This window comes from Elaeis guineensis, chromosome 10 (genome assembly GCF_000442705.2).
Source record: "Elaeis guineensis isolate ETL-2024a chromosome 10, EG11, whole genome shotgun sequence".
Taxonomy (NCBI): domain Eukaryota; kingdom Viridiplantae; phylum Streptophyta; class Magnoliopsida; order Arecales; family Arecaceae; genus Elaeis; species Elaeis guineensis.
Genome location: NC_026002.2, coordinates 33,009,275 through 33,023,860, shown reverse-complemented (window position 1 = coordinate 33,023,860; position 14,586 = coordinate 33,009,275). Strand labels below are relative to the sequence as shown.

Below are 14,586 nucleotides of genomic sequence, written 5' to 3'. Positions count from 1 at the left end.
ATCTGGTTTTGGTCTCGCGTTGTTTGAATAATGACTGATGCAAACCCGAGCCTAAATAGGAAAATGGGCCTAAATTTAAACGCAATTCAATCAGTCAAATGAAGCCTCCGTTGGGAAGAGGGAAATCCTTTGCAACCTTAGTCTGTATCAGAAAGTGGAATAAAGAGGAATAGGAGTTTCTTAATTCATCTTTTCCACCTCTTTTGAGCCAGTCATTTGATTGAAGAAATCACTATTTCCAATGAGAAGAAAGGATATTTCAGAAAAAATAGTACGTTATAAATGCTTTATCTTTTCTCTAACACACTTATCCCTTTTACCCCACTAAACTCCGGAATAACACTAGCAAAAAAGTATAATTGAACCCTTCCCTTTTTTTTTCCCTTCAACTTACTGCATCTAATCCAACCATTCTCGATCTTCTATTCCGCTTCTAAACACAGCCTTAAAGAATATGCAACAAATCATTTCTTGGACTAACACAATAGTTAGAGGATTTATAATTATAATTTCTACACTTCTATATCCCCATCAAACTTGCAAGAATTTGGAAAATAAATTATAGTTTTGACAAAATTTTACATTTTCAGCTTGTTTCTATCCTGATCACTTGATCATCCCGTGTCTGGTTGCTTCCACGAAGTACTCCTTCCAACACTGATCATGGCTTCCATTTTTAATAAAAAATCACAAGCTTTAAGAGTAAAGCATTTTGGAAACCAATTGATATCTTGCATTCATGTCACTTCCCATAACAACCCTGCTTGCAAGATTTCAATAGACAGGAACACAATCTCATTTGAGCTTCTTCAAAGCTGAGTGCTTTTTCTTTTTCGGATTCAGCAGACTGCTGCTCTCCTTTGTCTGATTATGCGGCTCGCTTTATTGGCTCTTGGAAATAGTGCAGGGATATAAAAATGGCCTCCTGAGGATGAATTATGTCACAAGATTTAAAATATAAACAGTTGCAAATATCAATGAAAAGTTGGAAGTACAAGCAATTTGATCTGCCAAAAACAGATACCTCGGTTCTTATTGTTCTGCTTCCCTGAAAAGGACATGTGTTCAAGTAAGAACTGAATACATCATGAACACTTTTTCCCTGCAGAAACAAAAATATAAGCAAGTATCTATGAGCCAAGTTCTACCAAAAAAGGACTCATTAAAATAAGTGGCAACATTATATATGTGAGCTTTACATGGAAGAAATAAAATTATACTATTGCCAGCCTCAATTTTAGGAAACAATACTTCTCAAGCTATCTTTACAACTAAAGCCAAGTACCTGAAGATAAAAACTGTATCCAGTGAGCTAAGGATGCATGCATAATGTGTCATGGCTTGAGTGTCACTCATCATCTTTACCCAAAAAAATGTTACCAGTCATCTAATGATGAGAATTCAATGCACAGAAATATCTGCTTGATGACAGCTATTAGATATATCAAATCTAAGGCCATTTTTTGGAATTTCAAATGATCAGCAAGTTCCACAATACAGTACACGTCTAACTGGCACTAGTTTCATGGATATGGAATTTCTCCCTTTCTCTCTAACTCTGATGTGGAGGGATTACATTTCAGTTTCACAGAATACTTGAAAATGTTATGGTTCCTCTAAGAGAAACAAAAGATTTGTTCTCCTTTTTACAATGCATGTGAAAACACTGCAAAAGTTTTATAATCTAAGGCATTTCAAATTTGCAATATTGTTGGCAATAAACTCCATATGAAATTGTAAATTTGTCGATACACAAGATAAAGTGACTTGTCACTTGTACCATAATTGGTATTCTCATGCCAGTCAATTAAGAGGGTGTTTGATTCACAACCGGAATCGGAATGGGAATCGGAATGACTTGGAATCAGAATTGGAATGGCCAAATCCCCCGAGGCGTTTGGTTCGTGACCGGAATCGGAATCGGTATTAGAATTGGAATAGAAATTTGAATCCATAGATGAGAGTAGGGATTGAGTTCTATATAGATTGAGCCATTCCTATTCCACCCCAGAATCGGAATGGGATTCCTCCCAACCAAACGATTGGAATGGGAGTCACCCATTCCGATTCCGATCCAGACCTCCACCCCCCCCAACCAAACACTCCCTAATTATAGAAGTTTCTTTAGTTACATATAGATAGATAGAACCAAGGCTTGTTATTTGTAGTGATCTTTATAATAGGCCAACTCTATGGCAGCTACTTCGCCTAAGACAAGACTGAGGAAGCTTTTTTCTGAAAAAGTACAACCGTAGGTTCAAAGAAGCAACAATGCACGCTTGCAATATCCAAGTGATAAAGTACTCACTAGTTATGTTTAAGGTCTGGTCTTGCTTCCATCTGGCTCACCATTTCTTTTAAGCAATATCATATCAGAGACAAATTTTCTTCATAATTGAAAGAGCATGAAGCATTTCTCGAAAAGGTTCAAAGGAAAATCTTTACTATATTTAGTATAATTAAAACTTTACTATTCCATCCATGCAAACATTCTGAATCTGGTTTTAAAAGTTAATGAATTTATCTACACCTTCAAATTACTATCTTCTTCTATGCTCTCTTCCAAACCTCCAAGTCCGCCAAAGGCAATCAAAAGGTGCCTGCAAAATTATGCATTCAATTAAAAGAAAAAGAAATCAACAAAAAACAAAAAGTCAAATTAAGAAACTCATATATATAATATATGCGATATGCAAATGTCTATCTATGCATACAATTAAAGGCATTTATAATAAAGTTTGGAAGGCTTTCTTCCCTGGTTGGCTGCCCAATTGCCTAGGTAAACTGCCTAGGCCATATAGGGGTCCACTGATTGGCCTCAACTAAGCTGTTTGACACCCTTGTATTTTACCATAATGGCGGCATCACAATAGAAGCCATTATGGACAAAAACTTATTCAGACAGGCAAATACATGATAGCTATTCATGTTATCCTGCCACTTATATCCTTGTCGCATCATATGAATCGAAGGCATGTTTATACTGGCACTTGCATCCTTGGATGATGGATTGTTGTGAGACTACAGATAACTGATTTATAAAATGTTTTGATCATCTCCTTCATATGCTGTGGTTAGATAATTCCTTGTTCCTGATTTCTAACATACATAACACTTTCAGGAGATTCATATCAATACAGTGCAACTGCACTGCATAATTGAGGTATTTCCATTACCTGACCACTAAATTATCACATGATAGGAAGACAAACTATAAGTAAATTAATTTTTGCAGCCTTTTGCCAAGAACAATTAACAGGCAAAAGTTTCTGCATCTACATGTTTCCATAGTATTGGCATCACAAGTGAATCAACTTGATACCATCTGCAACTGGAAATGATCCGTTAATGCATATTGATCTACCAACCCAAATACATAACGGGCTCCAGTGAAAACAGACGTAAATTTGAATAGTTGCAACCAAAAGATAGTGCCACTTGTACCACCAAGAAAATTAACAAAACACGTCCTAGCACCCCTAATATTATACACATGAGAGCTTGTTCTGCCACATGAATGGACACATCACATTACAACACGGCCAAGAAAAAGATATGGAACCGCATTCTAATAAGGACACATGCTTTGCTGTATATTTTAAACCAAAATGATCCAAAGTTTAAATAACTTCCATGGTGTACTGTTCAAGTGGTCGCAAAGTTCTCCTAGAAATACAAAAATTCACTGAGAACAATATAAAACAAGCAGCAAACTTGCTTATCCATGTCCTTCAGCAAGACAACAGGCACCTAAAAAAAACGTTGATTCTAACAGCTTCATGCATTTACAGAAAGATTCATGGCATTCTCTAACATATTTGCTTATGCTGTTAATATCATCTGACAAAGACAAGGTAGTGTTACATATATGTATATTTCTCTCCAATCTTAATTCTTGCATAGGTAACAAAGTCCATACCAAAGACTCGTTATTTCCAATAACCCTTTGATCTAAGTTCAGGAAACAAGTTCATAACTCAAAATTATATTTTTGAATCAATCAATGCAAACATGCAATGATTGAGTCCAAAGAATGCCATAATAGGTAGAACCACCTGGTATGCGACGTGCCGAATCATCCCGACGGGGAACCAAGATGGTTCCGACATGGAAAACGGCACATGCCGGTGCCGGAGAAGAAAAGAGAGAAAAAGAGGAAAAGAGAGGAAGAGAAAGAGAGAGGAAGAAAAAGAAGAAGGGGGATCCGCCGGAGGGCCTTCGGTGGGCCGTCGTGGCCGTCGGACGGTGTAAATGCCTCCCACGGCTTCGTGGCGTGAAACAGGGGCGATCCACCCTTGTTTCCCGTATTTTTTTAAAAAAATATTTTTTAAAGTGATGCCGGCAAACCCAGTGCCGGCTTCATTTAAAAATATATTTAAAAAAAAAACGAAAATAAGGATGGATCGCCCTTGTTTCATGCCGCGGAGCCGCAGGGGGCGTAAACGCCACCTGCAGGTCACGGCGGCCCATCGGAGGCCCTCCGACGGCCCCTCCGACAGACCCCCCTCCCTCTTTTTCTTCCTTCCTCCCTCTCTCTCTATTTCTCTCTCTTTCTTCTCCGGTTCGACTCCATTTTTCTTCGTTGTTTTGCCTCGGTTCGGAACAGAATGGGAGCGTGCCGAACCGTAACGCCGACCGGTCGATCCGACTGCCGGTATCGGTTCTGCAAACCTTGATTGAGTTTAATTCTCCACATTATCGGTCTGGTGTAATGCATTCCAAGCACTATATTCAAAGTCTCTCACACTTATGATATTTTCAGCATAATCTGGTATCGTACTAAAATAAACAAAACAAAATTCCAGTAATCATCGATGAACATGAGCGTGATGGATAAATCCAAATAGCCTAGAGTATTTTCGGATGCTTTAGAGCAGCCAGTATGATTATAGCATTCTTTGACCGTCATTAGCAACCGCATCATCATCCTCCATTCAACATTTATAGGATCAACTCCCTCTAGCCTTACTTTGCTTATGACATTTAACTCTAGATGTTGACATGCTCTTTATCAACATCAACAACTGGAAGCCCATTCACCTGCAATTTCATTTTACCAGGAAGAAACTCAAGTATTCCTCAGTACAAGTTTGGTCAAAGTCACGCCATCCAAAATTCAAATATTCAACACTTATACCTGCTTAAAAGAGATGTACTGTTGCTCACTACTACTCTTTCCTATGTCCAGAAAAAGATAATGATTGTTGTGCATAGAAACAATAGTGTTAGCAAAGAACCCAACATTGACCCAAGAAAACAAAGAACTTGTGCTCAAAAAGAACCTACATCAACTCAAAAGCCAATCAACAAGCTCTATTCATAGACAAATACATAACACTGGAAGTCTAGACAGCAAAAAAGGAGCTTGCTGAAAAATATCAGTTTTGTCCCTATAAAGTTCGCAAACATCATGCATCAGACGTGCACATAGATCTCAGAAATTAACAGAAAAAGAAAAAGGAAAAAAGGAATGGTAGTTTGTACATTAGTCTGGCCAAACAAAGAAAGAAAAATAAGATTTAAGATAAAAATAACACTAGGAAGATATATGAATTATTTCAAGATCCTTACAAAAATTCAAGATTTGAATACAATGGCACAAAAAGTCAACCAAACAAGCCATCAGGCGATGAATCAATCACATACATGCTCAAGTTTTACACAGATTCAATGGCATATCTATCCATGAAGGAAATCAAAATAGGAGGACGTACAACAGAAAAAAGAAGTATTACGTGGCAGCAGGATCACCAGTGTAACTTAAAGAACAGAAAAGAAGAAATTAAGGAAGAAGGGGTGCTCCACTTACTTAGACTTTGCCAACCCATTTCTGTATGTGCTATAACATGGCACGATAACTAATGGCCTAAAGACCAAATAGCCCTTTGGATTTGGTTGGCACAATGCATTAACACATGACATGAATAAAACATGATCAAACTTGACTATAACCAATAAACCTTCAGCCCATCCTAACACTAATCCAGATACAGGGAGACTTGTTCAAGAAAATCCAAGGCAACCGATATAGATTATGCATCCAATTATTTTCATGTACAATTGCACAAACAGTTGGATACTTGGATGTGTAACACACACCAATTAATGAGTATCAAAGCATAGGTGAACAAAGACAGAAAAGAACACTACAAAACCATGTACTAAAAGACCAATTAAGAAATCCAGCATGATATGAACCAAGAAACATAACATTTGATATTATTTTAAGCATGTCAAGAAGTAACTTGTTGAAGTTGCCACCAAACTTTACCAAAGACTATATGGTACAAAAATTGAAAGACAAAGCAATATAAGTGTTAGGTAAAAAAATCGATGCAACTTAAATACTTAATTACTGCTTCATGAAGGAATGTACCGAAATGGAGGTATAACAAGCTCTGATGAATTAACAACCAGACCATGCTCCGAAGTTCCAATAATATGATTGTATCCACCCTATGAAATGCAAAATCTTTAGAATCATTAACAGGACAACTCTTTGTGCATGGTCATCTTGCAGGTGCGTCAAGAAAATGATCGGAAGAATGAACCTTTTTTGTACCTTAAATGGGCAATTCTTGAACACATTGCTCAGATTTGAAGCATATCTAACTTTATAACCCCAATATAATCCCATTTGTTCTCTTGGGGTGAAGGGTGTAACAACATTTTTCAAACAATCTGGATGAATGTAAATGAAAGGCATTATTAAAATTGGCAACATGCAGGCCATTTCTATCTTACTTGAACAGTGTATGTGCTACAACAGAAGAATCTTAAGGCAAAAATATCTATGCACTAACAATTATGAGTCCACGTGATAGTTGCAAGGGGCATAGGAATCAATCATGGCGTGTCTGAGTTAATTAGTTAAAAGGCTTATCATGGAAGGAGTGCAATATACATGTAACCTTCCATTAAAACATTAAAGAATGCAATGGAGCAAGTGTTTCTAAAAGTTAAAAAAATAATCTAAAGGGTTTAATGAAACTCACATGATTTTCTGGTAAGAAATTACAAGCAAAGTCAACATCTTGAGTAAATTCAAAGTTTGAATTTAACATCTTTTGGTTTTAATCCTTTGTTAATGGACAGGCTGATTTTGATTTCCACAACTGTAACAAATGATAAACCAAATGCCTTTTACAACTTAACATAGTGAATATGATTTGGAAAATTGACTATTATTTGCAAAATCAAAACAAATTTGGATGCAAATTTTCGGAAGTATCAATATATGAAATACAAATATAATATAATCTTCCTAATAAATGGAATGATCAACAATTCATTTTACCTGATTCAATATTACGGTTAGTCCCCATAGCTACAGTTACCCGTTGTCCAGGTTCAAGAGCTTGCTCAACCACAACATTCTGCATTATCATATAAGTGAATCAAATGCAAGTTGCTCGATTGGTTTGCTCGTTTATCATAGCCGTTGCATAGTAAATAACTTATCACTTAGGTAAAGAGAAACATAATATATTGACTATTTAAAATAATGGGAACAACTATAAAACTTTCAATTGCAGAGATCGTTACAGGATTCCTGATTTTGAGTTGATAATGTAATTAAAGATTTCTTCTTTTTTTTTTGAATTTCTCATGTTTGCATGTCAAAAATGGAATTATTATGTTGACTGCTCCATAACATATGAAGCTGGATATGCATAGAACTCTGAAAATGCATGTCAATTTGAAGTTACAACAGAGGCTGAATTCAATGATCTATCCCTTGCTGAGAAAATATTTGGGCCGGACTGTCTGATTTTCATATTCTACCAAATCTCAAGAAAGTCATTGAAATTTGCTCTGACATACAGAATTTTCTTCTATCAAGTAGACCAGATTTGAAGTATAGCACCCCTTTAATGCCCTGGTACCTTAAAGATATCCTATCAGCACCGACTTATTCTACAGGATCATATCAATGATACTTGTGATTCAGTTCAAAAAATAAACCTAGCCCTGCTTGGTAAACTATAGAAACAAAATTCTTTAATTCTTTTAGTAAGGAAAGACTCAATATCAGGAACATACTAAGATTCTGGATCTTGTTAGGAATTTCCACTGCAGAGGAAATGCCTCTAAGATATGTTTTTCAAGTTAGGCATTTTGGAAAGCTCTTCACACTGGGAGTTGGATATTTTCATCCACATCTGCATAAGAATCCCAACATGTCTGTCTCCTTCAACGACTTACCAATATTTTATTTGTTTGTTTAGTCTATAGTCCACCTCGAGAAGAGTTGGTGGTAAACAAGGTTTTTCTTTCACTCAAAGTAGCCATGGCTGGGCTTTGGCTCCTTGGGTTGCCTTAAGTTTGGCCTTTAACTCAACCCAACTTGCACAAGTTGCACTAAACCACAATGTTTCAATTATTACCCATCTTAAACACTAGATAATGCTTGCACTGTAAAATCAGACAAATAAACTTTTAGCTTGAATGCAATGAACATGGAAAGGTACAGATTTCTCTTGAAAGGATAGTAAAATGTGAGAAGTTACCAAAAAAAACACAGTGCAAGACATTAGGGCTGAGCACGGGTCAGATTCGGTCGGGTTGAGAGAAAAATTTCACCCAACCGAATCCAATCAGATTGAAGAAAGTTCAACCCATTGCCGACCGTTCATCATGTATAAACCGTTTGAAACCGAAGTGAACGGTTTGTAGCGGATTTGGGTGGGTTGTGTCGGTTTGGATTTCAATATTGATCCAATATTGATTTTAAGTCCAATATTGACCCACTTAAGCTTATTTATTTTTTTTGATTAATTTAATATAAAAAAGATCTAAACCTTATAAGTTACGAATTTTTGACTTATTTTTGAACTTGTACAAAATAAAATAGAAAAAGAAAAGATTTATTTATCTGAAAGCAACTATATCTGAAAACTTTCACTTTAGAATTATCTCAAATTGATGTGCTTCTATCAACAATTCAACATTAATATTCTTATGAATCCAAATTGATAACGGGATGGTTTTTAGAATAAAATATTGAAGTCTAAATGACACCGTCCTAAAATGAAAGTAACTTTGTGAAATACTACATCGATTAAGTTCAGTTTCAAACGGGTTAAAAGTGTAGGAACCAAACCCAACCGTAAATAACCGATTTTTTTACAAACTTCAACCCGATTCCACCAGATTTATGTATTTCAACCGACTAAAACCGATGTTTATTGGGTCGGATTGGATGAGTTTCTTTGGATTTTGGTTATTTGCTCAGCCCTACAAGATATGTGACAAACATCAAAGGTTGTCCAACTTTTTTCGATCAGCTTTATGGATACTCAATCACCAAGTAATCCTATTCAGGGCTAGCTCTGATATTATTTCAAGCATTAGAGCAAGATATATCAGAAAATTTAAATGTGTGATTTTTTTTTAGCTAAGAAACGCTCTGACAAGCTTTAAAGAAAACAAACCTTATTCAACCCAACATCTACAAGCGTTCCCTTTAAATGATTCCCTTCCAATGTAACACCTGTATTCATGTTATAATTGTCATATCATGTAAAAATTATCAGCACAAAAGTTAATCAAAACTTGAGGAAACTCTACTCATAAACTGTTCTTTAATCTTCAAAAAAGGAAACATGCTCAGACAACATGTACATCCTGTGTGTAGCATGGAAGCAAAAATCGAAAATGATTTTCTTATATGTTGCAAGTCTGATCGCTATTTGAGACTTCACATTTTTGCCTTTCCAAGTATATATACAATATTCCCTGACAAAATTTTATAGTCAATTGGACTAGAACTGATCAGATCAGTGAATAGAATTTTGCGTATCCCAAATGTTAACAAGTAGAAGGATTTGGGCAAAGCTAACAGTGACAGTAAAACATATTCAACGAGTGGGATCATTAAGAAAAGAAGATAAAAAAAAAGTGACTTGATGATCAAAAAACATATTGTTTGCCAAAGATCCAACTTACTTCAAATAGAGGATTAAGCAACAGGCACTAGTCCCATAAAATAGCCAAAACATGAATCAAACTCATGTCTTTCTTGAGCAGGCAAAATATTTTAATTTAGAAATAAATAAGCAACGGACAAAGCGACAAGCCTTCATATTCTTTCTAGCTGCCTGTTGCAATGTCATATTATGACAACAAAACTGATGTTCCTAGTGTTGTTCTCTCATGCAAATAGGGAAACACTCGTGCATATCATGGTCTTTCTTTGAAATGCCCATCAACCAACATACGTTGGATCACCTAGATACTAGATGATCACTTTCGTATTTTTGATATGCATTCTGTATAGTCCACTTAAAAGACTTCAAGCATTTGCACAATATCAAAAAAAAAAGAAAAAGAAACAAAAAAGAATCTACCTTCACGATATGGGGACCATTCATGTTTTCGTACATGGTGAGGAGCATCAAGTGGGGGAAGCAGACCCTTTAAAAGAATATCAAAATACAAGTAAATAGAAATTTGTCAAATGGTCGAAGAACTAGAAGACACGAACTAAGAATTTCAGGGGGGGAAAAAAAATCTACCCACCACAAATCTCAAGCTATTGTGCATCGGAAAGAGCCGGCGTCGCAGATACTGTGGCGTCTCCAAATACTGCAAAATCCTCACCAGAAACGGCGCACCACTTTCATTCTCATCACCGTTCGTAACCACAAATTCATCATCCGATGCAGCTTTATTATCAAATACTACCACCTGTCCACCTCAAAAGAAATCTTTTCACAACGCTCATTTTATCAAACATCTCTCCATCAATAATTTTAACTCCAACATTCTTGAACATCAAAGGCTGGACTCAATCTTAAACATCAAACTCCAATGCTGAAAATGTTATTGACTCATAAAGTATGATTTCTATGTACACCAAAATGTGGCCAACTTTTCATCAGCCCCCCCAAAAAAAAGAAAAAACTGACCTCATCAATCCGAAAAATCGTAGCGGCCCGGGCAATCTGGCCTGCGAGCTGAAAAATATAAAGATTTGAGTCAAAGTTTTTGGTCATAACAATATCATCTGGTACACTTTTAGGGTTTTGGCGACGTACGAGGGTGGCGAGCTCGAGGGATTGGGCGTTATCGATGATGGAACCCGGCACGGCGATGCTGACCGTTGGGTTCTTCTTCTTTTTATTCTTCTTCATCTCCTCCTCCTTTTTCCGCTTCTTCCGCTTGCTGCTCTCATGAAGCCTACTTCCATTCTCAGCGGCTTCCGCTTCTTCCATACTTTCTTCTCCTTTGCTTCTCCGGTGGCGGCTGCAAGTGGGTTGATTCGAGTTGGGTCCAGTTTTATTCCCAATTCTACTAGGCTTGTGGCTTGGTGTCAGATCAAACCCTTCGCTTCAGAAGGCCCATGTCAAATTAGATTGGGTCTCCTTCTAGATCAGATCGGTGTTAGATCTGAGTTGTATCAAACCAACTAGTTATAATTAGTCTACTGTCCAAAGCTCGAACTCTGACCAAACTCAGCCATGAAGAATTTGGATCAAGTCCGAACCAGAATAAAGTGCTCAAAATTAATTTCAAGCCAAGCCACCAAGCCAAAAATCAACCCGACTCAATCAAACTCGGTGCAATAAAACTTGAATATATTTGTAGGATATATTATATATTACATATTATATAGATAAGGGATGGTTAATTAAAGCTTCTGTTTTTCTAGTTTTGTTTATGCTTTGAAGCAACTAAAATTTAATGCAGGCTTGAACCAAGTTTGAAAACATGGTTGAGTTAAGCTACAATTCATGTGCTAGAAGAGCTTGATTCCATCTTAAATATATTCCATCTTGGTTTAGGATTATCTTTTTTGATATAACTCGGTTTTAGATTATCAAGCTACTTAATTAAGCTCGTGTTTGCCGAACAAAGCTCATAATAATATTAAATAAACCAAGCTTGACCAGACTCAATCACACCCCTTACCATATGCAAATATATATAGGATAAGTTTAAGATATACATCCTTTTTCAATAAGTAGAGAAATTATTTGCTAAATCATGGATGAATAATCAAGGTTTTTAATTAATTTATTTTCTTATGCTTCGAGTCAACTGAATGCTAATTCAAGCTTGAACCAAGCTTTGAAATCATGCTTGCATTAAGCTATAATTCAAACATGACCAGAGATTGATACTGATTTCCACTTACTTCAGGATGATCAAGTGCATAGACAATATGGGCTTAGGGAGTTGTTTTTTCTTAATTATCACAACTGAGGGTTGTTTTTGCCTTTTTCTCTTTCTTTTTTTTTTTTTTTTTTTTTTTTTTTGAGGGTTGCTTTTCTTGCTTGCAACCTTTATAATTGTTGCCTTTGGGTGCCGTGCAGCGCTTGCTGTCATCCGCCTATTCCTTTCCTTTTCGCTTTTCCTATTCTGCTTTCTTTCTTTCTTTCTTTCTTCTCTCTTTGAGATGTTGTGCTTTCATCTTGTTTTAATGGATTTGGGCTCTCCAAAATAATTAAAAAAAAAAGCAGCCAAAAATCCTTTGAGTAAAAGGATCTCAAAATAGTTGAATAACTAAAGAATATAATAATGAAAAACTGGTATTGACCGTTTACTCATTTGCTGTGAAGTTAACGTGCCGCTTCCGTGCAGGAATATCTCTTTGAAAGGTTTCAGAGGAGAGAAAATTCCGAGACTTGCATGGAAGTGCAATTTATTGGACCTGAATATGCTGGTCCATTGAAAATTCTTCAAGCTCTGACGGATAGGACTAAATTACTTTTTAAGGAGGATCTATTCCCATCTAGAGGAGATATTCGTTTGTTTAGTATCGGACCATCTATAGCAGTCATATCAATTCTACTAAGTTATTTAGTAATTTCTTTTGGATATCGTCTTAGATGATCTCAGTATAGGTATTTTTTTATGGATCATCATATTGTCTCTATTGGGCTTCTTATGTCAGGATATGGATCGAATAATAAATATTCTTTTTCAAGTGGTTTACGAGCAGAGAGTACAAAAATCATTATGCATATTTTACCCAGAGAGATTTATAAACTATTTTCATGATCAATCTTTTTAATTATGCATACTATTGCCGTCTTTTAACAAAAAATGTGCATAGTGGGAATCTACTGATCCCACCAGAAATCCTCTCCTTGCTTGTCATCATGCAAGCAGATGTCCCAAGGCAATTAGTCACATATGCACACCATCATATGCTTTCTTTTACTGGAATCTTTTGTCCATTGCTTAGGCAAGAAGATATCTGAGAAGATGCCAAATATTAGTCTCATGATGGAATAAAAAAGGTGTGGGGGTTGCAAAAAGAAGCTCAAACTATAAAGTAATCCTAACCAAAACATCCATATTCTCCTCTTAATGGCCTTCTTTATAGGATCATACAGTTTCCATCTAGAGGTTGCCCAAGCAGGATTTGAGGAATAGCTTTATTCCAAGGATAAGCTTCACAACATATCAGTGTTTCATCCGGACAGGATATGGCCACAATAAGTCTGCCATCTTGAGAAGGAAAATAAAGCAACGACGTCAAAGAAATTCAAAGGAGAGGGGGGAAGAAGAAAGAGTGTTTGGAGGTGGGATAAAATGAAGAGTGGGTGAAGGATGGGAATTGGAAGGGAGTGAAATTTGTTCCCGAGAGGAACATTTCTACTGTCCATTGTGTTTTCTGATGATGGTGATACCGTCTTAACGGTTTTGTACCTGCAAACTAAGAACTACTCCTATAATTTCCGCGGTATAATTTAAATCAATGGCCTTGGAGTTTTAACTTTTATAGTCTCGTACATACTAAGTGAAATATTTTCTAAACCTTATGGTACTGCATAAAAATGGGAGCAAATTAATCTAATTTATCTAATGTCAAAAATAATATTTTAGTGTTTAATTAATATTTTTCAGGATATTTATGATTAATTTGAGTATTATTTCCTCTAAACTCGTAAATTTAATAAAGCAATCTTGTAATATGTTCTTTGCCAGCCATAGATCTCGCTAATGAATATTAGGTTGCAGAAACTTTTTTCATGTCCAATCTATTTTCTTATTTATTAGTTTTGCACATATGAGCCTGTTTCATTTTTCTAGTAGAAGGCTAAAAGTTTCTATTTTTTAAAAAGTTTTGAAAAAACAACTACAAATAAGTAAATAGTCATACTTGTAGAATTTGTTGGTGACTAATATAATTTTCTAAGAGAATGCCGTCACAAGCTGGTCTTGAAATAAAATTATCATTTAGCCTTGCCTTTTTTTCTCTTATTAAAGAAAAATATCATAGGTTCATGATAGCCAAATAAAAATAGGAATAACTTATGTCATAACTATCACAATAAGTGTTACTATACCCATTATCCCTTTCTTATTTTGAAATATATATAATATATTTATAGTTGCACCTTTTTAATAATAAATATATGTCTTCATATTTTAAAATGATCAAGAGAAAGAAAAAGAAAGGAGTTTATATATCAAAACTTTTCCGATAATATGGGATGATCAAATTTTGTTGTATTATAGAAATCTAGTCTCCTAAATTCTGAGTTAAATCATGAGGCTATGCTTAATATGGTTAAGGAGATTATTGCTTTTCGTAAGGTATGTATGTTCTACCATCTAGATGCGCGCCGCCCC

The 14,586-nt window shown here is 35.8% G+C and overlaps 1 protein-coding gene across 2 annotated transcripts; it reads right to left on the bottom strand.

Annotated features, from left to right (window-relative positions):
• Positions 1-467: 467 nt before the first annotated feature.
• On the bottom strand, positions 468-11,269 carry LOC105052735 (uncharacterized). 2 transcript variants are annotated; one of them, XM_010933663.4, is made up of 11 exons: positions 11,040-11,269; positions 10,911-10,958; positions 10,522-10,689; positions 10,350-10,416; positions 9,435-9,493; positions 7,298-7,376; positions 6,563-6,681; positions 6,377-6,456; positions 2,531-2,600; positions 1,025-1,102; positions 468-925 (listed from the first exon to the last, which is right to left on the bottom strand). In XM_010933663.4, exons 1-11 carry the CDS (start codon positions 11,214-11,216, stop codon positions 869-871), a joined length of 1,002 nt encoding a protein of 333 aa, XP_010931965.3. In that variant the 5' UTR covers positions 11,217-11,269; the 3' UTR covers positions 468-868. The 2 variants fall into 2 exon arrangements, with proteins under 2 accessions (XP_010931965.3, XP_073100405.1); XM_073244304.1 differs by lacking the exons at positions 468-925; positions 1,025-1,102; positions 2,531-2,600 and adding an exon at positions 4,992-5,178.
• Positions 11,270-14,586: the final 3,317 nt, after the last annotated feature.